The sequence below is a fragment of the Mixophyes fleayi genome, chromosome 1 (assembly GCF_038048845.1).
Source record: "Mixophyes fleayi isolate aMixFle1 chromosome 1, aMixFle1.hap1, whole genome shotgun sequence".
Classification (NCBI taxonomy): domain Eukaryota; kingdom Metazoa; phylum Chordata; class Amphibia; order Anura; family Limnodynastidae; genus Mixophyes; species Mixophyes fleayi.
In genome coordinates this window covers 300,595,425-300,619,846 of record NC_134402.1, presented here as the reverse complement: position 1 = coordinate 300,619,846, position 24,422 = coordinate 300,595,425, and the positions used below count along the sequence as shown (strand labels likewise).

The 24,422-nt window shown below is 39.2% G+C and overlaps 1 protein-coding gene across 1 annotated transcript in view; it reads right to left on the bottom strand.

Annotated features, from left to right (window-relative positions):
• Positions 1-24,422, bottom strand: part of LRRC2 (leucine rich repeat containing 2) — a 224,824-nt gene that overhangs the window by 150,026 nt on the left and 50,376 nt on the right. The window contains exon 3 of the mRNA XM_075191913.1: positions 16,148-16,349. Within this exon, the coding sequence (XP_075048014.1) occupies positions 16,148-16,349 (202 nt within the window). The remainder of the gene's footprint in view (positions 1-16,147; positions 16,350-24,422) is intronic.

Sequence of the window (24,422 nt, the reverse complement as noted above, 5' to 3'; positions counted from 1 at the left end):
AACTTTGTAGTATTGCAGCAGTACCACTGGACTTTTACTGCTGAATGTGTGAACTTGGTAATATTGCAGCACCAATGGGCTTATACTGCAGGATTGGTTTTTCAAATTTTGTTGTAATTAAAAAAAATGTAAATTAGTTTTTTGTATTTTTTTTTATAACTTTTTTTAAATTTTTTAAACACTTGGGAATAATGGGGAAATAACTATGCCCTTAGAAGCACAGAGCACAGGACACAGGACCACTGGACTGAAAAGGACACAGCACAGGACCCAGCAGCACCACTGAACTCAAAATTGACAGAGCACAGCACACAGCACCACTGGACTGATACTGCAGAACACAGCACAGCACAGCACAGCACAGCACAGAACTAAACAGCACAGTACAGAACTAAACAGCACAGCACGAGATCTACCAGGATAGAGGACCACCTAACACACCCTCCCTCTACCCTGATCAATGCCCGAGTGAAGATGGCGGCTACTAGCGGGGAATTTATAGGTTCCGAGTATCGCGAGATCCGACAGCGGGATTATGACTCCGAGCCTCAGTTTCAAGTTTTCATTTGGCGCCAATATCCGGATCTGTCTCGGATCCGACTCGGATCGGCAACGTTTGGGTGGGCTCGGATTCAGGAAATCCGAGTGCGCTCATCTCTAGTTCCAAGCGGATCTCAAGATTAATTTTGATTTGAATCTGGGTAAAAGTACATCTGCATAAACGGTACTTGCCGTATGTTAACAGACAGAACAGAGTGCAGTATACACACGGGCATATTTGCAATATAAGGTCACATCAGAATGCATACAAAAAAAAACTGTATACTAAAATAAATGAACAACTATAAACAGTATAACCATTAATAAAATATATGGCTAGTTTAAAAAATATATAATTTTTTTATAATTGTTTTTACATTAAATACATAATTCAAATACACAATACACAAGATGTTGTTATACGTACTGTACATATAATGCATGCTTTGGTCTATCTTACTTGCATACACACGTTCTGTGGTAGCTAGTGGCATGCATATGCACTATTCCAAACAAATACTAAAGAAAAACCCAGGACTCGAATTGGCTGTATCTGTGTCGGGACACCTTCGGCATGCACTTTCATGTTTTGTACATTAACTAATGTGCCAACATTTCAGTTGCTGATCTGCATAATGTCAGTAATCTCTGTTGCTTTTCTCATCTGATTATCTGCATACCAAACATTCATATCCATCATTACTGCAGACAATACTTGCTATTTGCTATATTTAAATTATACAGGTAGTATCCTGTACTGTTTTGTTGTCAGATGTAGTTTAGGAAATATTTGGTGGCAAATTATTGTTTGGCGCAATAATTTGCCCATAAGTTTAACAAAATAAAGTTACTTTGCTGGTCACAGATTATTTTCTGATCTGTCTTGGGAGTACTGTTGCTGAGTGAGTTAAGTTCAGTGTTGAGCTGAGTTGCATTCAGGGTGTAGAATTAGTGGAAGTTAAAAGAGATATTCTGAGGTCTGTGATAGCTGATAGCTTAGAGCAAAGTGCCGAGATGGAGAGATAGGAACATGTGACTTTCCTGAGTTTTAGATATAGATGCAGAAAGATAAGTCAAGCATTATGATAGAGCAGGACAACAACATAAGGAAGGAACTAAATTGGTTTAAAAGCTTGATGTCGAGGGTGTATGCTAATGTAAATATTGTCAGCTAGGATGAAAATACAAGGTTGCCTAGATCAACAGGATCAACCGGGTTTAGTCCAGAGATGTTACAAAGAGGCACTGAAAGTGGAGTTTTGTGAAAGTAGTGCTTTACTCAAAAATTACAGTGCAGTAAAAGATAAGTAAAGTAAATTACAGTGCAGTAGAAGATAAGTGAAGTAGACAGTTCTATAGTCATGGCCAAAAGTTTTGAGAATTACACAAATATTGGTTTTCACAAAGTTTGCTGCTTCAGTGTTTTTAGACCTTTTTGTCAGCTATGGTATACTGAAGTAAAATTACAAGCATTTCATAATTGTCAAAGGCTTTTATTGATAACTTCATTAATGTTATGTAAAGAGTCAATATTAACCTTTGTTTTTCAAGACCTCTGCAATTCGCACTGGCATGCTGTCATTCAACTTCTGGGCCACATACTGACTGATGGCTGCCCATTCTTCCCTAATCAATGCTTGGAGTTTGTCAGAATTTGTGGGGTTTTGTTTGTCCGCCTCTTGAGGATTGACCACAAGTTCTCAATGGGATTAAGGTCTGGGGAGTTTCCTGGCCATGGACCCAAAATTTTGATTTTTTTTTTTTTGATCCCCGTCACTTAGTTATCACTTTTGCCTTATGTCAGGGTGCTCCTTCATGCTGGAAAAGGCATTGTTCGTTACCAAACTGTTCTGGGATGGTTGTAAGAAATTGCTCTTGGAGGATGTTTTGGTACCATTCTTTATTCATGGCTGTATTCTTAGGCAAAATTGTGAGTGAGGCCACTCCCTTGGCTATGAAGCAACCCCACACATAAAGGGTCACAGGATGAACAATAATTTCAAACACCACCCTCCTTTTAAAACTTTTGAGTTATTGTAACTCAATCAGCATGACAGAGTGATCTACAACCTCGTCCTCGTCAAAACTCTCACTTGTGTTAATGAAAGAATCACTGACCTGATATCAGCTGGTCCTTTTGTGGCTGGGCTGAAATGCAGTAAAAATGTTGCTTTTGGGATAAAGTTCATTGTCATGGCAAAGAGGAACTTTGAATTAATTGCAATTCATCTGATCACTCTTTATGACCTTCTGGAGTATATGCAAATTGCCATTATAAAAACGGAGGCACCAGATTTTGTAAAAAATAATATTTGTGTCATTCTCAAAACATTTGGCCATGACTGTACAACACTTCTCTTTGTTTACTCTTTAACTAAGTGAACTTGTTTTCAACCATTAAGCCTGATAAGATGTGGGATAGTAAAGCATGCTAATATTTATCCTAATGCTAATATGCTAATAAGTATCCATGTGAACAAGTGATTGATACCACAATATGTTATGAGATATGAAGAAAGGAGACTTTGTATAAAGACTAAAGATAATTAAATAATAGGGCCTATTTGCAGTTTAGTGTAAAAATTCAACTTTTGTGTACATGCAAATAAGCATCTGTACAATTATGTGTCTGGAGGTGCTGTTTGAGTTGCATGTATCTTAATATATATGCAATTTTAACCAAGTGTCATTAAACCCCTCCCCCACATCCTATAGCAAAAATAATGAAGAGTCATAGAATGGGGAGAGGGCACCTAGAAACTTATAACAACCTACACTATAGAAAACATTAAGGAGCCCAGGATGGGGAGCAGTATTGTAAAACCTAGATCTCCCCCATCCTGGCATCGTTGGCAAATCCTCTCTGTGAAGTACGGTGCTCCCCTTTTTAGTTATTGGATATCCCCATACACTAATATACTACACTACAGAAAGTAGGGATGTGCACCGGCCACTTTTGGTGTCTCGTGTTTTGTGTTTTGGATTCGGATTTGCTTGAGGTTTTGGGTTTGGATTTGTTTCGCAAAACACCTGACGAAAGGTTTTGGTTCGGATTTAAGGTTTTGGATTCGGATTTATTTTGAAAAAAACATAAAAAGTGTTAAAATCAAGTTTTTTTGGTTTATTTTCACTCCTACGCTATTATTAACCTCAATAACATTAAATAACAATCATTTCCACTAATTCCCAGTCTATTCTGCAGAATCAGTGAACTTTGTAATATTGCAGTACCAATGGACTTATACTGCAGGATTGTTTTTGGATATTTTTTTTTAATTTGATTTTTTTATAATTATTTTTTTTTAATTTTTTTTATAACTTTTTTTAAAATTTTTCGTGCTGTGCTGTGCTGTGCCCTTCTAAGGGCATTGTTATTTCCCCAGCACAGCACAGCACAGCACAGCACAGCACAGCACAGCACAGCACGAGATATAGCAGGACAGAGGACCACCTAACACAACCTCCCTCTACCCTGATCAATGCCCGAGTGAAGATGGCGGCGGCTAGGGGGGAATTTATAGCATCCGAGTATCGCAAGATCCGACAGCGGGATTATGACTCAGAGCCTCGGTTTCAGTTTTGCAATTGGCGGGAATACCCGGATCTGTCTCGGATCCGGCTCGGATCGGCAACGTTCGGGTGGGCTCGGAGTTCAGATATCCGAGCCGCTCATCTCTAACAGAAAGTATTACGAATTACAGGTTATGATGCCCACATCCTGGCTTCAATTAACTGAAGAGTACCCTCATTTGATGCAGTAGATCCTCTAGTCTACAAATTGATATGCCTTGTTGGACTACCTATGTAGTTCCCACATATTTTATACAGTTCATTCAAGAGCATGCAAAAACAAAAACATAATGGTGTTTCCTGAAAACTCAAAAACTTCTAACATAATTTGTATGCGTATCACACAAAAAAATTACTGATATTGATTTTGAAATATTATCAGCCCAAAAAGTGCCAAAATAAGCCCAGCAAGGAAAGGGTTAAAGACATGTCTAAGTCACAGTCGGACGCATGTCTAAGGGGCATGGTTCACTTGCATTGACACACTCTTACTGTACTAAACTTACATGTGTACTTCCCTAATCCACTTCTCCAAGACCAAAAGGCATCAAGTATAAGATATACTCAACCCAAAACATGACCACAAGGTGTGAGGATGTCTAGGTCAAACTCTAAATGAGGCATATATAATGCTTAGGCTGAGAAAAGAGGAGTTAGTGGAGATTGGGAAAACAGGAACGTATAAGAACTCTTTATCATCCCACCTATCAGTCGGAATTGTGAGTGATGTTCATTTGTTAAAGAGCTAACACTGATTTTGGGACTGTCACTCTCTACTCTGCTTCACTCCTTCTGCACTGCTACTTTTGGGTAACTGACCACTGCTTCCCCAGAACTCCTCTTGTCAGACTCCTCTTTGCAACATCTCTGACCTAAACCGGTTGATACTGATTAAGGCAACCTGGTATTTACATTCTGTTTGGCCCATGGGGCTTGATTTAGAGTTGGACATTAGTTGATTTGCAGCACATACCATTTTGCCCTGCACAATAAATTCAGATGAACTTAGAGTAGAATGTAGCTTGTACTTGTGGCTCCCTGCATCTGGTGCATTGGATTGGGAACATTTGTCTGCAAGTTCAGCAAAGTAAGGGCATGCACATGTAACTGGAGCATGCTCCCTGGAGATGCAACTTTATTAGGGTTGTCTATATGTCAAGACACACATCTTAAGAGGCATAGTTTTTGGTCATACCTAAGGACTAGTATAAAGTTACATGGTAATGATAATAGCATCAACATGAGGCTTTACTTTTTTTTAAAAATTAATAAATTAATAAATGACAATCCTGGCATGCAGCCCGACTGAATAACCTGAACTGGTTACTGCTAATGCAGGGAGAGACCTGCAATATAAGGTTCATAATGGGAACTAGACCCAAACCATTTTGCATGGGACTGAAAGGCTTCGGTGAAATAGGATTGCAAAACTTAAAGTGCCATCATGCCCTGGCAGCCTAGGTCACTGGAACCATCTCTAAATCAGGCCCATAATATTGTTATTAGCATGCAACCACATCTCTTGGAACCCAACTTTCATTTAGATCATTTTAACTGCTTTCTGCACTTTCCTGCACTGAACTTAGTTCTCTACATTTTGCTCTAAAACATGTTCCTATGTCTGCATCTTGGCATTTCAATACAAACTCTTTTCTCTGAAGGACCTGAGAATATCTCTGGATCCACTGCCACTCACTCTCTACCCTGAACTTTTCTTAACAATAAATATGACACTCTACAGTGTGGCTCTGAACAAATCTCCCGCTCAATGTCACACATGCTAAAGCCACATAGGTTATTACATCTATTTAAGTGTACAGTATATTTAAATAAAAAAATATATAAAATTTATCATATGCAAATAAAAATATTAACATTCACTATGAAGTTTCATTTGGTTGATCTTATTCAGGACAAGTTATTGCCTCTGCTTTTTTCAAGTACTCTATTTGATCATCACCTGCTCTGGTTCCAAATCTTGACAAACACCCTCAAGGTCTTTGATGAAGCATAAACTGCATGCATCTGTAAGCATTGTTTGATTATCCATATTTCATATAATTGCACCCAGTAGTCGAAGTGGAAATGTAGAAGTGGCGGTATGGAAAATGTAAGTGAATGGAATTTGATAGTATCAGGAGAAGTGGCAGAATGGCACACCACCATATACCAGCCCACTTAGACCACTGATTGCATCTATTTATACATGTCTGTGTTATTGTTTATTTATTGGTGCTGGTGCTTTGCATATTTGAAAAATCAAAGTATCAGATACCCCCATCTCATATTTATTTGCTGTATGTGTAGATATAGTATAAATCGAATCATTTATTTGACTGGCCTGAAGGTGTTTTCTATTTTTAGATAACCCTTTCTTAATCAGTCCTGTCCACTCAGGTGTAGCAAAATAGGGGGTGCCCCAGCAGTTTATTAAGTACATTCCTTAGAAATATGTTGAAGTGCTGTTTAGGTATTGAGTCATCAGTGTAGTGCTTAGATGGAACAGTGATCATGTGATATAGTACAAGTGTAAACCTGGTGGCATATAAGCAAAAGTTTCAGGTTTGGGGACGTGGCTTGGCGACCATACTGATAGTCGGGTTTTCTTTCGGCTCCCCACTAAAGGAGATTTCATCGTAGACCATTGATATTTATAATATCTACAACAACTGTTGCTTGCACCTATTTTTGGGGCCACACACCCCCCTACATAATGGGACTCGAATCGCCCTTCTAGTTGCCATATAACACCAGAAAGGCACTAAGGCCTATACTCACGAGGATCCATGGCCTAACATGCTCCACACCTGTAACTTGCTGGCAACCTGTGTTTGGTCCCTCTCAACCATCTGGGTTACAGCCAAGACTTTGCACAATGCAGATTAAAGCACAAATAGCAGTCTTCAGGTTGGTACTCTGGGTCACACATTTACAGGAACCTATACCTGCGAATTAGGACTGTATGTATCACAAGCTCCTGAACCGTCTCCCTCCAGGGTCTTAAGTCCCTATCAGCTTTGCCTTTCCATCAGTTACAATAGCTGCTAGCCATCGCAGCATCGTGCAAGCTCGCCATCTAGTGTTACCTTCATGGTACTGTAAGGGTGCTATTTGTTTATTCTCCTAAATATTCGCAATCAGAACCCTATTGACAGCATATTTAAGGTGTGCATTTTTCTTCTAATGTCTACATAATTAAACCTGCCCAGACCGGCCTACCTGGAAACACTTCTTGTCAAAAACCAGTTGGTATCTAATCACTCAATATGCTGAAAAACAACGCTATAGGCAGGAGAGGGACTCGAACAGGGATCCTTCAACATATGACAAGACAGAACTCTACTGTTCATAACACTCCCCCCTACCCTCATCCCTTCAAGCCTCATCTGCACCGGCTGAACCTGCAGATGCTCTGGCTACTATTCAATCTATGATGTCTCTCCAGAACTTCTTTACAGTTGAATTTCAGAAACTGTCAGTGGATCTACGCTGAGAAATTGCTCTGTTAAATAAACGCACAGCATCTATTGAACATAAAGTAGACTCAAACTCCAAATCACTACATGAAGCGGTGCAAGATATTGACTATCTTCACAGAGAAGTGGCATTCTTCAAAGACAAGGCAGAGGATCTTGAAAACAGAGAATGTCAGAATAATCTTCATATCCGCAACAGTCGATAGATCATCAACAGCTGGAGCCGTATCTGGTTCGCCTCTTCCAGTCCCTGAGCTCTCTGATCAAGATATCCATATCGAACAAGCCCACAGGGCCCTATGACCCAGACCTAAAGATTCTGAACTTCCTAGGGATGTTGTTATCAAGCTTCTATCCTTCAAAATTACCTATAGCATACTTACTGCAAGCAGGAACTCTCCCTATATCCTATTTGAAGAATCTAAGGTTCAAATCTTTCAAGACCTTGCGCCCTCTATGATAATGAAACACAGAAAACTGAGAGAAATCACGAGAACTCTACGTGAACACGGATACAAGTATAAGTGGGGCTTCCATTTTCGCTTTATTGTAGAGGCGGGTAGTCGTCAATTCACTATACGTGAACCATAGAAGGCAAAGACTTACTAAGGAAGCTTGATCTGGGCCGTACAGCTCCGGAAACGGCGTACCAACCATGACACATTTTTTGCCTTTTTTTTTTTTTGGAGCCTCTCTCCACTCGGGTAGTATTAATACATGTTAGCCCCTAGGGTTGGGACTCATATCTCTGCAACTTTCTAACATCCGCTCTGGACATATCTCCTGAGATGTCACATTCGGGAAGGGAACCCCTAGATTCAACTGCATCCTTCAGAAAAACTTTTCTCAGCCAATTACTGTTTTCAATTTATTTACTGTTATTTATGCTTCATTGATTTATATCTTGTCTCATATCGTTAGTGACTATAATTATTAGTTCTATTTGTTTCTATAGTCCTGAGAGTTAAGGAAACCCGGGTTTATATACTCTGTCCCTCTAACTGCTCAATATATATTTCCACTTATCTCATTGTTTTTGTTGTTACACCATCCAATATTTATGTTTAATCATACTATGTGTTTCTGGGTGGGCTGGAATGGTGGGCTGGTGTGTCCTCCCAGCCTCGCCCCTCCTACATTTTGGGAATTAGAAGAACTGGATCTGTAATGTCCCCATACTCTCCTTATTACTATTAATTTGTATTCAAAGAATTGCAATCCCAACCTCTGAGCCCACTCGATCCGTACCTTTTAGGATGGACCGAGCTCCCACTTACCCGTGGGTTGAACCTCAGTGGCCACTGTTCCCCTCGCCTCTTTGGCTGAGGGAATTTGATGACCGCTATTCACCCCTATCTCCCCCTACCACAAACCATCTCCCTCCGCCCTTCTTCTTCTCTCCCCCTCATCTCCTCCTGTTGCTCAACTCACTGCTTGCTTTTCTTCTCCCTCTTTCTCTTTTTTCCCTTCCTTTCTTTACAGCTTTCTCATAATTTTTAAACATTTCTTTATCGTGTGGAACCATGTCTCTCACCTTTGTATCCCTTAATGTTAAAGGGCTTAACATCCCTCAAAAGAGATCACTTCTACAAAGATCTGTTAAGAAGTTATATGCAGATTTTGTTTTTTCACAAATTATTTCAGTTAGAGGAGAAATCCAATTGTTACTAGCAGAAGAAAATGAAAGGGCCCTCCGCTGGCTCAATCAAAAATTTTAGGAAAAAAGTAATTAGTGAGACACCATGCTAGCAAACAAACTGAAATCTAAACGAGATGCACAAGCAATCATAGCTATAAGAGACAAGAATGGTAATCTTAATTATGCTCCAACTACTATTAATGACACTTTTCATAAGTTCTACAAATCTCTATATAATTTAAACGCAGATGGGCCCCCTTCATCCTCCTCACCGCCCATCCTACAGAAATATATGAATACTAGTAGACTCCCAAAATTAGATAGAACAACAGCCTCCAAATTAAATGAAGACATTTCTGTTGAGGAAAAATCAAAGCAGCCCTGAAGGCCCAAAAAGGGCTCCTGGTCCTGACGGATTCACTATCTCTTATTACAAGACCTTTATGGACATTCTGTCTCCACATTTACTCTCAACCTTTAATTTCATTCTCCATGGGGGGAAGTTTAATCGAGATACCACAGGTTCAAACATTATAGTTATACCCAAAACCAATAAAGATCCTACACTCTGCGCCCACTATTGCCCCATCTCCCTACTAAACACGGACATCAAGCTATTCGCCAAGATTTTAGCAAATAGGTTGAACAGCCACCTGACACAACATATAGACCCAGATCATGTTGGTTTTGTCCCTAGTAGACAAGCTCTTGATAATATGAGGAGGACGATAGACCTGATTTCTTATATTAACCAATCAAAAATCCCTTCGGTAATTCTAGCGCTAGATGCCGAGAAAGCCTTTGATAGGCTCTCATGGTCATTTATGTTTCAATCTCTTAAAAACTATGGATTTTTTGGTAATTTCCTTCAAGACATCCAAGCTCTATATCATTACCCATCCTCCTCAGTATCAACGAATGGCTTGAGTTCCTCCGTGTTTGGTATCAGTAACGGGACGAGACAGGGGTGCCCCCTCTCCCTCCTCATCTATGCGCTATGTATCGAACCACTTGCTGCCCGGATTTGGCTGAACCGGGATATGAAGGGAATGCAGGTTAAAAGTAAACAATATAAGAAATCTCTTTTTGTGGATAATGTCCTCCTAGCTTTATCCTCACCTCAGACTCCCCTCCCTAATCTATTTGTAGAGCTACAAAATTTTGGTACTCTATGCGGATATAAAGTGAATAACTCCAAATCAGAGGCGCTCACTCTACATCTCCCGTCTCATACCAAGAAATTATTAGAACTCAATTTTGACTTTCAATGGCGTCCTCTTGCAATTCACTACTTGGGCGTTTTTCTCACAAACTCCTACGGAACTCTTTTCCAGACTAACTACCTCACCTTGATATCAACAATCAAACAAGATTTACGTACCTGGAGTTCTCTTTGCATCTTGTGGTTCGGTAGAATCAACACCACTAAAATGAATAGTCTATCGAGATTACTATATTTATTTCAAACCCTACCGGTTACAATCCCGGATTCCTTCCTGAGCTCTATACAATCTCTCTCTGGTAAATTTGTGTGGAATGGTAAAAGACCCAAATGCAATAGACTTTGTTTAGCTAAAACCAAAAATAATGGGGGCTTAGGCTTCCCTTTATTTGATGAATATAACCAAGCCACAGAGCTGACCCACCTTATTTCTTGGTTGTCACATGTTGGGCTCACAAAATGGGTGGATATTGAGGATGCATTTTCCATGGATGTGGGAGTGAGTTTTCACCCCTGGATTCCCAAGAAAATCAGACCAGCCTTAGCCCATACTACTCCCTCCATTCGTTTCACTCTGGAGATATGGGATAAAATTGAATAAGCAATACAAATTGGCCCCCTACCCTTCTACACTAACACCGCTCTGGAGACATCCTGGGTTCCCCCTAGGTTGTATCAGAGCTTTTTCTTACCCGTGGATGAAGGTGGAACTAGATAGATTTCTCCACTTATTAAGTGAACACGCACTGCAATCTTTTGCGGACCTGCAAGAGAAACATAAACTCCACAGTAGTTTATACTTTCACTATATTTAAATGAAAAGCTTTATACAAGCCCAGTTACAATCATCCAGGCTTTGGTCTCCAACGCCATTTGAATGCCAATGCATGTATAGCCCATATCAATGAGGCTGTATCTCAATCCTGCACAGAACCCTTCTGTTCTCCTCATCCCCTCCCACGGAACTATTTGAACAGGCCTGGAAGCGGGATCTTGGAGTAGAAATCAACAAGGAGGGGTGGTCGCTCATTCTGCAAAGGGTTGCAGGATCCTCCATTAGTATAGCTATTTGTGAAAATACTTACAAAATCTATACCAGGTGGTACATGGTTCCTGGGAGATTGCACTGCATCTATCCTCTCACCTCCAACCTCTGTTAGCGTAATTGTGCCTCAATAGGTACCTTTTTCCATATATGTTGGGACTGCCCACTCGTATCGAGATTCTGGGATGACGTCCTACTATTGATTAAGCAGGTAATCACAATCAATGTGCCAAAGATTCCATTATCTGTTTTCTTATGTCAACCTACCAAGGGAATCCCCAAATCAGATAAGCTTATACATCACATATAGAACACAGCTAAACTTCAGATAGCTTGAGATTGGAAGGAAGCCCTGCAACCCTCTAGAGTGGCTGTTATAAATAGAATTTGGCACACTGCTTCCATGGAATATGTGACAAGTCTCCTCCATGACACAGTCCCTGCATTCCACAGAAATTGGGACCCTTGGTACTCTTTTAACAGCGGAACCACCCCTGGCAAGTTTTAAGTTTCATATGCTTTCCCCTACTCATCTCTACCTGCTGTCTCTCACCCTCTGATGTTGCTCTTTAGTCATATATATGTCTTCCCACCTTTATTTTGGACTACTCTATCTTTTCTACCCCTTCCTTCTCTCTTCTCCTACCTAAGCTCCCTCGTCCTCATCTCATCTGGGTGCGTTGACCCCCCTGGGATGACCCTTCCTACCCTTATCTCCTTACCCCCTAACCCCCCAAAAGAAATAAAAACCCAGCAGTCTTTCTCATTCTTTTTTATGTATCAAACTCTACAGGGTCTCCCTATTGTTAAATGGTTCTTCTCACTATATAATTGTGTTAAGTCCTTAGCCTTTGATATTCTTCTGGAAAATATCTTATTAATAAGACATCGTTAACTTCAGGTGTTATCTGTGATATGTTTTGGTTATCATTTGTTTCACTGTAATCATATTTAAAGCAACTATTACCCTGAACTGTTACAACCTGCTGTTATAAATAAATAGTAAAAAAAAAAAAAAAGTTTCAGGTTTACTCTGGAGAAATAAGCAAATGTGACATAGGTAGTAAATTCTTATAAAATACTTTGCTCAAGTACATTCAAAGCACAGAGAACATTACTACACTGTCCTGGACGACTAATTTCTATTAATAGATAAATTACGTATGTAGCACGTGCGCACAATAGGCTCTAGATAGACAAACCCATTCACATCCAAGCACATGGATGGATAGCTTTTTGCCTAATGCTGCCTTCTTATTCCATATAACTACTATTAATTGTACAAACTCACAGACACAATCCACTTATATGTTACATAGCCACAACAGGATACACACATTTTAAATAATCCAAAAATAAATTATTTCTCATACAGTACTGTGTGACTGGAACTAAAATGTGTTCATCTTCCAGACAAACATTAGAAACATACCTACATATATGTAAATAGGGGGATAAATATTATATATAGTGTACCATTCAGACTCCTACCTTTTATTAAAGTAATTTTATCGTTTTCAAATAAGCATTGCCCAATCAATTGTATGTGTTTCCAAAGCACAAAGTGATTTATTTTAGCAGATGTCGATAGTCAACAATTCAATACATTATTATATTATGATAAAGTACAGTACAGCCAATACCAAAAGATAAGTACATACCAATGCTATCGCATGCGCTCGCTGCGCACCCACGGGACCCGGTGGACAGTATATCTGTTAGAATACTGTGTCAGAGTTGACTGAGAGCCAGGGGGTGTGCAGCTATGATTATATACAGTACAGTGTTACACAGTGAACAATAGAGATGACGTAGATTGTTTCTATAGGTCCAGACGTTGGGTGGGTCCAGGGTAAACAGATCATAGGTTGATTCAATCTAAGGAATCCAAAGGTGGGGGTCGTCTCTCCAGGGGGTCTGCTCCTTTCATAGCCAGCATCATTCAAAGCATTATTCCCTAATATCAATAACTAAAGTATGCAATGTGCGATCTCTTCACCGACTGCACCTGACAGCTGCTGATGAATAGGGTTTCAGTATGATACCAGACATGCCACCTTTCCCACAACCTGAACCATATATATCACTGAAGCGTACGTATAATCATTATATATATATATGTATATATATACTACTAATAAACCAAATATTATCTGCTCATAAATTACAGTGTAATGGTACCAATATGAATACGAATTATATAGATAACTAAATGTTGTAATGCGAGTGTGTGCGTGCGTATTTTACTGTGCGATCGTACCACGCCACGTGTTACGTGGCGTACGGATCGCAATTACATGACAAAACAATATTAAAGCAATATACTTTCGTTCATCCAATTATACGACTTCGACACTTTCAATTCAGCATGACTGTTATAACACTATGTATCATAAAACGCACTGTACTCCATGTGTGCTTGCAAACTCAATAAGACTGATAACGATGTTGTCTGGATTGTATTCCCAGTTGTTATTCTTTTGGTAAATAATGAAGTAAGAACTGAAGGAAATCTCTCCTTGATCATTATGACACTCTTGACCTGTAGTTAGTTGGTAGATATGGCTTTTACACTGTCATAGTCCCTGAGCTTTGAGTCATTGGGACGAGAATGCACTGTCTAAAATGAATCCCAGAGCAGTCAAAAACCTTTGTTTAGATTCTCCCCAGCAGACTTTGAAGTGATATACATTCTGCAAAGTCACATCAAAATAAAAACAACCTAAAACATAATGTTTGTTTGCCTTCTTAATTAAAGCCACACTTAAAATCTGTAAACCAAGGCCTCGGAGCATAACAAACACATTGTGCCAGTGAGCAGATTTTACATCACTTGGGGACTAAATCTACTGTAAAAATTGAAGTAAACGTATTCAAGAGAACAGTTGCAAGTTGCACACATTTATCGGAGTAATTATTCTCAATATGGTATTGTATTCAAGGTATAGATAGAAATACAATCATCTCAGACTCTAAATATTAATGTGATATAGATAGATAGATAGATAGATAGATAGATAGATAGATATTATTTAACCATCACCTCTATATACTGACACTGGATTGTATCTAGGCCATTGCTTTGCAATAAGATAAATGACCATTTTAGTTTTTATCCATATTATTGTCTAGCTTGTTACTTTTACTACAAAATGTGATGTGAATAATGCAGTCTGTGAGTTGAACTGTACAGCCCTTAGCTCAGTTATGTGGGTTTGTTACGTGTTAACGAGGACCAAAACCCCGACACGCTTCAGACCTACACCAAAATTCTGATTGTAGGAAAAACAAATTCAATATAAAGAGACTTACCTGAAAACCGAAGATCCAGCTTTCCGACGGCAGCGCATGCAAACAGGAGGTCATTCCGATGAGGCACCTGTCCGGCACTTTACTTTCACGTCAGTGCGCCGTACATTAATGTTAATTTAAAATGGCAATGTCTGGATCCCACAGGCTCTTAGCCTAAGAGCCTGCGGGGTAAGCAATTGGAATTTTGGTGTAGGTGTGAAGCCTGTCTGGGTTTTCGCCACCATTAAGACTATTACCACCGCAGTTATGTATGTAGGAAAGTATTTATGTGGTGCATTAGAGCTACTAAAGGTGTAAAGTGTTTCTTGGCAACATAACAAAGGACATAAATGGTGTGACGGTTAAATAATATGTATATATCTATTTATAATGGCTATGATTATTGATATTTTAGGAAATGCATTTCTTTAATTACTGCTCAGTTGGATCTTGTAATATCAAGCAACATAGAGCTTATTACAAATGCTCATACTAAGCAGTACCTGGGAAACAGTGATCATAGCGTAGTCTCCCCTGATTTAAGCTATAAGAAAGAAGTATATGTCGGTTTGACAAAAACACTTAAAACTAAGAAAACTAATTTCCTAACGCCATTCAACTCATAGACTGGGATAAATTGCATTTTTGATTATTATGGACTTCATATATAAAAAGTCAACAATTTTAAATAAATTAATTCATCCATTTTAACTCTGTAGGGATTTAGTACACAAGAAAAAAACTAAAGCATGTCAAAAGTAGAAAAATATATTGAAAAAGAGAATCAAAAAATATAAATTGTTTTCTTGGTTTCATATGATTTGTGTTAACAGGCTTCGCTATATGACATCTGTAAAATCTTGCATCTCCTTAGCAGAAATAAGGTGGATTTGTAAAAACTGATTTTTTTTTCCATTACTGTAATTAAAGTATGTGTTTTAATTTTCTTATTTGCATCTATACATCACTATACTCACTTTGTGGACACTCACACATTATTATTATTATTATTATTATTATTATTAATAATAATAATACATAAGGTGCCACAGAGCTCCTCAGCACCGAACAATGGTAAAGGAAAACCGTACATAAAACATACAAGGTAGACAAAATAAAAATAGCTGTGAAAACAAAGGGTAGGAAGGGCACAGAATGAATTTGGGCGAAGGAAAAAGGGAATATAAATGATACCAAACAAATGTGCATAGTTAAAGTTTAATTTACAAATCAGACATTTCATAAATCCGTTGCTAATTTGTTGTGATGCAAATGTGCACTTGTAAAAAAATTTACTTTCAATAAATACTGTATTACTCAAGATCACACAACAAGTGCTGCAGAGTAAAATCAATATTACTTACCTCCCAGTGCTCCCCATGAAGGTTAAAAATAAATTTGTCGGTTTCAGGCTTTACAGATGGACTCTGCTTTGCAAAAGAAGAATTTTTCTGATATTTATCCAAGATTTTAAGCTCAGTGTTGATAAAACCGTTCTTTAAGTACTCAGCCTGAGGTATTCCATTATTCCTGCATTCCAACATAAAACTCCATTCTTGTTTTATTCTGCAAAGATAGAAAATATATATAGTACAATGTTATGTTTAGAGAATTCTCCTTCTTTCAAGACACATTGGTGGAAATTTATAAAAACTGTTCTACAGTTAAATAGTTAACTGTGTAGAAAAAAGTTGTTTTGTCCATAGCAACCAGTTGTTTCCTAGTACAGTATATTACACCTTTTCTACACAGTTACACGTGCAACACTTTTTATCAATGTAGCCTTTTCCATACATTTGGGCATTCTCTGTCCAAACTTTGTCTAATTTTTCTGAACTGAAAAGCAAACTCATAACCTGGTATAAAAGCATCAATAATATAAATGCCTAGTGGCGTGTGTTAGTCTGTCTGTGTGTGTGTGTGTGTGTGGAAAAAATAAAACCAAGCTGCAGCGCCACCTGCTGGGCAGAGTTATACACTGACCTACTAAATTCTTAGTGTGTGTGTAAAAAAAATTCAGAAAGGGCTGAAATTTGGTATACTAAGATGTTTTTAATTTGTTAATTTAATTTGTTAATTGTTAAAAGTGTTTATAAAGATTTAAAAAAAATATATATATATTTCTTGAAGGAGAAGTGATAGTTGGGAGTGGTTGGTGGTTGCCGGGGGTGACAGTTAGGAGTGGTTGGTGGTTGCCGGGGGTGACAGTTGGGAGTGGTTGGTGGTTGCCGGGGGTGACAGAGTGAGAGGAGTGTGATACTTAGGACCGCTGAGAGAGATCCCTGTGTCTGGATAGACATCTGGATAGATGTGGCGATGAAAATGAAGGATGAGGCGATGGAGAAGAATGATGAGGTGGTGACATGTGGACAAAACCACGTTAAAAAAGGGCGCTTATGTCGGGAAGTAACGCTCTTCCCCTGAGGAGGCCTGGGCTATGGCCCAAATGCATGACAAGAACCTTTTTAATACCTTAAGTAGCTTGATTTGACTAGAATGCATGAGTATCATGCACGGGTTAACTTGTAGAATATATCAGTGTTGCTGGAGACACAATAAAGGCCCTAGGGATTATGTACATTTGCAAACAGTGCTGACTTCTGTGGCATAGTATTGAATTCTGGTGGGTCAAAGGGACTCAGGTTCAGATATGTAGGATTCGAAAAGAGATGTAATTTGGGAGCAATAGTGTACTGGCCTAAACTATGCTGATTTTGAAATCATGAATGTTGTCAAGTATGGATCATGATGAGAAGTATGCATTCTCCCCAGCTGCCGTTGAGCTCAATCGGCTGCACCTAACAGGACTACATTTTGTGTTGCAAGTTTCAGCAAAGATAAGATACACTAATCTAACGTAAGAGGTTGTTAATTTTAAGACTATTACTATTCAGATGTATATTTTGTATAATATTTTGCTTTAGACCATAGGAATAACTGCACATCTCTTCCTTATATTGCCATGGACATCATTTCCAAATTAGCAAGGGTAAGAGAGGTAGCAGCTGCCGCCATGCTGCCCGTGTACCTGCTCAGAGGAGAATAGTGGCAATACTTCTGCCACATATTTCCTGCTAGTTTGATATCGGGTGAGAAGATTAAGATGTCATCGAGATATACAATGACAAACTGGTGTAAAACATTTCAGAAGATTTTGTTTACATACTTTTTAAAGACCGCCGGAGCGTTGCATAACCTGACTAGCATCACAAGAAATTCTTAATGCTTGTCCCTGATATTGAATGCTATCTTCTACTCATCTGCTTTTTTTAATGCAAATAAGATTGTAGACACTTTGAAGATCTAACTTAGAAAAATGAAAACACCTTTGATGCGAACCATTAGCTCTGAAACAAGAGGTAGTAGATATATATTCTTGACCGTGACACCATCCAGACCTCTGTAATCAATGCAGGGATGCAAACCCCCATCCTTTTTCTTGACAAAGAAAATCCCTGCTCCCACAGGAGAAGTGAATTTGCAAATGAAAGCTCTTTCCAGATTTTCTTGTATGTACTCGAACCTGGCTTTTATTTCTGGTAAGGACAGAGGGTACACACGGCCCTGAGGTGGAATCTGCCCAGGTAAGTGATCAGTTGCACAGTCCCACTCCTGATGGGAAGAAAATTCCTCTGCTTTGCACTTGCAGAAAACATGAGAGAAAGATGTGTACTGAGGAGATATACAAAGTTCCGGTCAGAATTCAAGGCCTGAGCTTCTGGTGCTGTAGACTGCTTCTCTGCTTTACTGGCTGTTGGACAGCTTCCTGCCTTTACTTTGTGTTCAATTGCCATTTAACTGTTCACCTCTGCCTGAACCCTTTTGCCTTATTGCTTGACTGTGTACAGAACCCGGCTGCTATTGACCATTCTTATTAGATTATCCCTGTGTGATCTACCTTGCTTCTTGCCACTGGACTGCTATTCAGTCTCTGGACCATTACAGTTCCATGGATGTAGAAGACACTGGCATACTAGGCATAGGTAGAACCCTCTGTAAACACTGTGAATGACAGCGAGGTCCCCAGGCTAATACTTGCACAGACTGTCAATCTACAATGGAAGAATGCAATCCCAACCAAGGAAGACCCAGGGCTATGGGATTGATGGCCACAGGAATGACATACGAAGACATAAGCTCTTTGAGCAGAGTTCCCACTTGTAAAGTTAGTGTGACAATGTGCTGATGAATTGGGCCTTGTGCAATCTTACTGCCATAAATAGATGTCAAGGAGAGTAGTTTTCAGAGGGTGAGTGGGAAGAACCCGCTTAGTGACAAGGGAAGCTAAGATGCAATATTCAGCTGCACCCGAGTCCAGAAAGGCAAACCATGTGACTAACCCCATAGCTCAGGATCAGTCAAAATTGCATATGTTTCTCAGTGTACACAATTGGAGTCTGAAAGCAGATGCCAACTTAATTGCAGAATGGCGAGAGGATTCCTTCTCTTGAATGTGCTCTCTAAAGCGGATGTCCACTCTATTGCAACCGTAATAAGGTCATCTGGTTAAAATGGGAGCTCTTGAGAAGCTAATACGCCTAACATGGTCAGACAGTCCTTGCCAGAATATTGCCACTAGAACTTCATTATTCCATTGCAGTTTAGATGTGAAAGTCCCAAACTGAGCCGCATACTGGCCCATTGTGTCAGAACCTTGACCCAGACAAAGAATTCCCAAGGAAGCTGAAGAGACAAGACCAGGTATATTAAAGATTCTTCTTCACAATCACCCCTCCTTTTTGGAATCATTTAGAAGTAGATCATTGCACTCCCAGAACAGGGGCTCCCAGGCAAGTGCTTGACAAGAAAATAGGCATACAATAAAGGCTACTTTTGCTTTTTCGGAAGGGAAGTTCCCCTGGAAGCAGTTTGAATTGTATAGCACACTGGGTCAGAAAGCCTCTGCAGACCTTGGGATCCCCGGCGTATTTAGGTGGTGTAGAAATATGAAGTTGGGATAGCGCCACCTTGAGAGTAGGTTTCTGTATAGGAGTAGCTGGAGATGCCTGAGTGCCCAGGTTAGTCTGGAGAGTGTCCAGGCGGCAGAAGAGACCATGTAGAAATTGCATAAGCTGGTCCTGATTAATTTTTACTTTTCCACCCTGCTGACAAGGTGTTGCAGAATGTCCTGAGATGATGAATTACCAGTGGAATCCATGGTCAGACTATACTGCCATGATTCTAGTGGCTATAGTGGATTCTCTTTCGCAAACCTGAATAACCGCTGGCAGTAACAGAATAACAGAGTCTAAACCCCCCCCCCCCTGTTATCACCAGGGAACCCCACAAGGAGTTTTGTGATTTGCTGCTAGTGGGTTAGCAGGTTGTGTCCCTCTGCATGTCCTCCAGGTGTGACAAGCTGGTATCAACAGCAACAAGAGTCTGGTCAAAGTGGCCGTGACTGGTATACAAAAGGACTGCGGAGTGCCGAATTAGAAAATGGAAGGAGAGTTTGCACCAATTCAGAGCATAAACAGTACCAAGCAACAGTCAGCAGAGAGGTCAGGAACGATCTGAGTCAGAATTCTCAGAATTAGCCAGAACAGGAACGCTGGAGCAAAGGTTTGGAACCTAGTACTGTGGCACAGACCTGTGCACTGAGCAGTTTTAAATAGCTGAGCTGATGAAATAGGGCATGTCTCAGAGTTCTTAAAGGGCTATGTGCCTCCTGTTGTACAGTGTAATATTGTGGCACAGGATTCTGCCCCTTGAGTGCAGGGAAGAGCAGAGGGAGTGAGCTAGACAGCTGGATTGAAAAGTAGCAGCCGGACTTAAATGTGTGAAAACTGACACTATAATGCATTTGAAAACCTAGGTCAACACTGGCTGACATTCTAGGCCTCCAAAATTAAATTCCGCTAGGAGGGTTAGGGAACTCCAATGATCTGAGTAAAACAGAGCAAGCCCATTAATGTGAGGAAAAGGTAGAAAATGGTAGTAAAAAGGAGGATGACCCTCTGTAGAAATACTGAAAATATAATCACTACTCATAATATTCTTTAAATCTATTTCCAGTGCTAAAATTGTTATGCATTGTCTAGCATCATAGACACTGATGTAGCTATTTATGTTCAATCAATCATCCATTAAGATATTTGGTTGAGGTTATTGATGTAGTGTGATGGTCAGCGTGATGCATTCATAATTACTGCTGTTTAGGTAAATAAATGTTAATTTACTTTGCTATCTATATCAGCTGCTAGTACATAGTAATAGCCAGTAGCTCAGATAAAAGTTATATTTAGAATTTATAAACTTATATGTATGGCATTTTAAAAGTTTAAACATTAAATGTCAGATCAAAGGTTACTGTCCATCATTGAAGAATGAATTAAGCTGTCAACTTTAATATTATTTTTAATATCAGGAATTATTTAAATAAATTGTGATACACAGCATAATGATTTAAATTAAGCAAAATTAATTTTATCAACTATTAGTGGAGTTACCTTTTAAGTGTGTTCTGCAATTAGCATTGATAGTAATTCTTATCCATTCCCTGTTAGATAATTATCTATGACTTTTGTTATTCACTAATTATTTACATTTTCAAAGATGATTTAAAACTGGCCTTCCCAGTAGCAACCTGTCAAGTAAAATCAGAATACAATGCAAAGTCAAGGAAAGGCAGCATAGGAAGACCAGGGTCGCAAGCAAATAATCATAGTACAACAAGTTGGGTCAGTATACAGTAATTCCGTAGAAGGTATAGGAGTTCAGACAACGTATAGAAATTATTGCTCAGGCAAATGTGAAATGGCAGAGCTTAAATAAAGACCTGATGAAGTCATGAGCCTGCATCAAAATCAAAATGCACATGTGAGAATTCTGGGCTTTCATGTAGTTTTTTTTTGCCAACAGCTCAGCTGGTCCACTGTAGGCAGCATTATGCACAAGCTAAGGGTACCCATTACCTCTGTCAGTTCAGAATTACTTAATACTCACAAAATAACTTTATCAGAGGTATCAAATTATTTGATCCAAAGCCAGTGGGTTCACTGCAACAGCTCAACCCTACCCTAATGGGGCTAAAATTTCTGTTCCCTATGGAGTGCTGTCCAGGCCAGGCCAGGACGTTTCCCTACTCCACCAGAGGAGCAGGGATCAAGCTCCATATACTCATAGTTTTAGGCCACAAAGAAGAAATGTCTGCAGAGACTTTAATATCAGAACAGACATGATCCTGGACCAGTCCATCATGACCCCTAGTAAGCTTGCCCAAAGTAGCTACCTCTTTTAAGCCCAGTCCAGTTCCCACAGTGGTGAGGCCTCTGTGAGGTCTGATCACAGATAATTCCCCACTGGATTGGGTACCTACATAGATGATCACTGAGCCTTGCCCAAGTCCTCGGATTGCAGCAGGCAATCTACGGAGAGGTGCTCCAGGTAGTCTGGCTAGATTCACTGGAAATAAAGGCAACCCATTTGCCAGTCAATAAAGGACAATTGCATTAAGGTTTAGGTCCCTCAGCTAGTATCTTTTTAAAAGTAGAAGTCCTAAAGCTGACTGGCATGGCACTTCTGGCCCAAAATGGACTGCTAGTGGAGGAAGTCTTGCAAAGTCTGTAGTCAGCAGTCAGCACAACTTCTCAGACTGCTGCCTTATAACTGAGTACCATGAAAACCCCAGGTGAACATAGTTCTCTTAAAGAATACGTTGGAGGGCCTAGCCATATCCCCAAATAACCCACCTGCTGACATTTAAGAATTAAAAAACCGTCATTGAAATACACACTTTCAAAGCACTAACACGTGCAGCCCTGAACAAGAGGGAATGTTACGCTGCCTTAAACTTTATTCCAATTTGCCCAACATCCTGCTTTGGCCACAGCATACATCCATTATAAAGTGCTGTATAGTTATCATTCACAGTGTATGCGATCAGGAATGTATAGATGCTGGGTAATTGACAAAAGTATTTTACTTATACAGCTACATTTGCCTTATATTATTTTTGGTCCGTATATATTTAGTCCAGGGTATTATGTCTGCATTATTTGAAAGTATGTATTGGTATTTCTTTTACTTATATTTTTCAGTGTTAGGACAGCTACAATGTCTTAATAGTCTATTCTTTGAAAGTAAAACCTCATTCTATTATTGTAACAGGTTACATTACATTGCAGATGTTTGAACGTAACCGACACATTATGCAGGGTGCTAACTGCAGCTAATTGCATGCCTGTGGCATGAAACTCTGGTGGTTCTATTCATTGGCATGGGAGATTTTACTTGATAAAATTGAAGTTGTGTTAATTCTCTTTTAATACTCTGAGTAATTATGTTCTATTTATGGTGCATAAAATTGTATATACAAGTGCCTATTGCACAAGGGACTTATCCTAATGCTCATCAGTTACTATTATTATAACTATTTATTTATATAGCACCACTAATTTTACAGCACTGTACAGAGAACTCACTCACATCAGTGCCTGCACCATTGGGGCTTACAGTCTAAATTCCCTAACACACACACACACACACACACACACACACACGCAGACTAGGCTCAATTTGTTAGCAGCCAATTAACCTACCAGTATGTTTTTGGAGTGTGAGAGGAAACTGGAGCACCCGGAAGAAACCCATGCAAACACAGGGAGAACATACAAACTCCTCACAGATAAGGCCATGGTCAGGAATTGAACTGTAAGGTAGAAGTGCTAACCACTTAGCCACTTCTTCTCCCTTATAGGTTGTCAGATATTCCTAGATGTATATGTATATTTCCTGCATGTGCTCTAAATCTTAAACATGTTGAAAAGTAAACCAGAAAACATATTGAAATAATAAACCTTTTCTACTCTTGCAATTCTATTACTATTCATTTTATTTATTTTTTGTATGTTATTCATTTTCCAGTAAAATGTTACGATAATAAAGAGAAGTTTGCAAATCTGTCTCACTTGTCAGAGAAAATTATAAGTTTGAATGGACTAAAATGTATTAGCTAGTAAAGTTAAGTAGTGGCTTTTACCTAGAAGCATGAAAGAGTCAACAATACTATACATTAATCATAATAGTTTCTTTCAATGAGTTATAGTATTCACTCTAAGGGAGTTAAAAACTGTTAAACCATAATTATATATTAATGCAAAGTATAAATACATCATGTACCATTTACAAATATATACAGAATGCAAACGTTCCTATACCATGACAGAACATAAAATAATGACATTGTAATCTCAATAACTAGCTTAGTGCAGGCTATTGCCTCTGTACTTTTCCATTTTAGGCTCTCTGGTGTGTCGTTCAATAGATTTACATGTAACCAAATTCAGCAGGGAGAACACAAAGTATTAAACAGTTCCCTCAACCAGATCATAGGGAAAGTAATGTAGTATGAAAGCATGTACTTGTGGTGGCACTAATTGGATTCGGGATTACATTCTGCCTCCAACGCCTGTGGTAGACCTCTGAACAGGTCATGGGTTATGTAGTTAGGTATCTTTTTCTGCAAGGTGCATTTTGAACAGTAAATGTTGATCAAACCAGGCCAAGTGTGGCGACATTTTTAATGTATGGATTTTATTACATTATTAATCCTAATAAAGTAAAGAAAATTAAATCAACCATGCAAGGTCTTTGGTTCAAATATGCGAAAGAAGGGTTGCACTAGAAACACAATGTTGT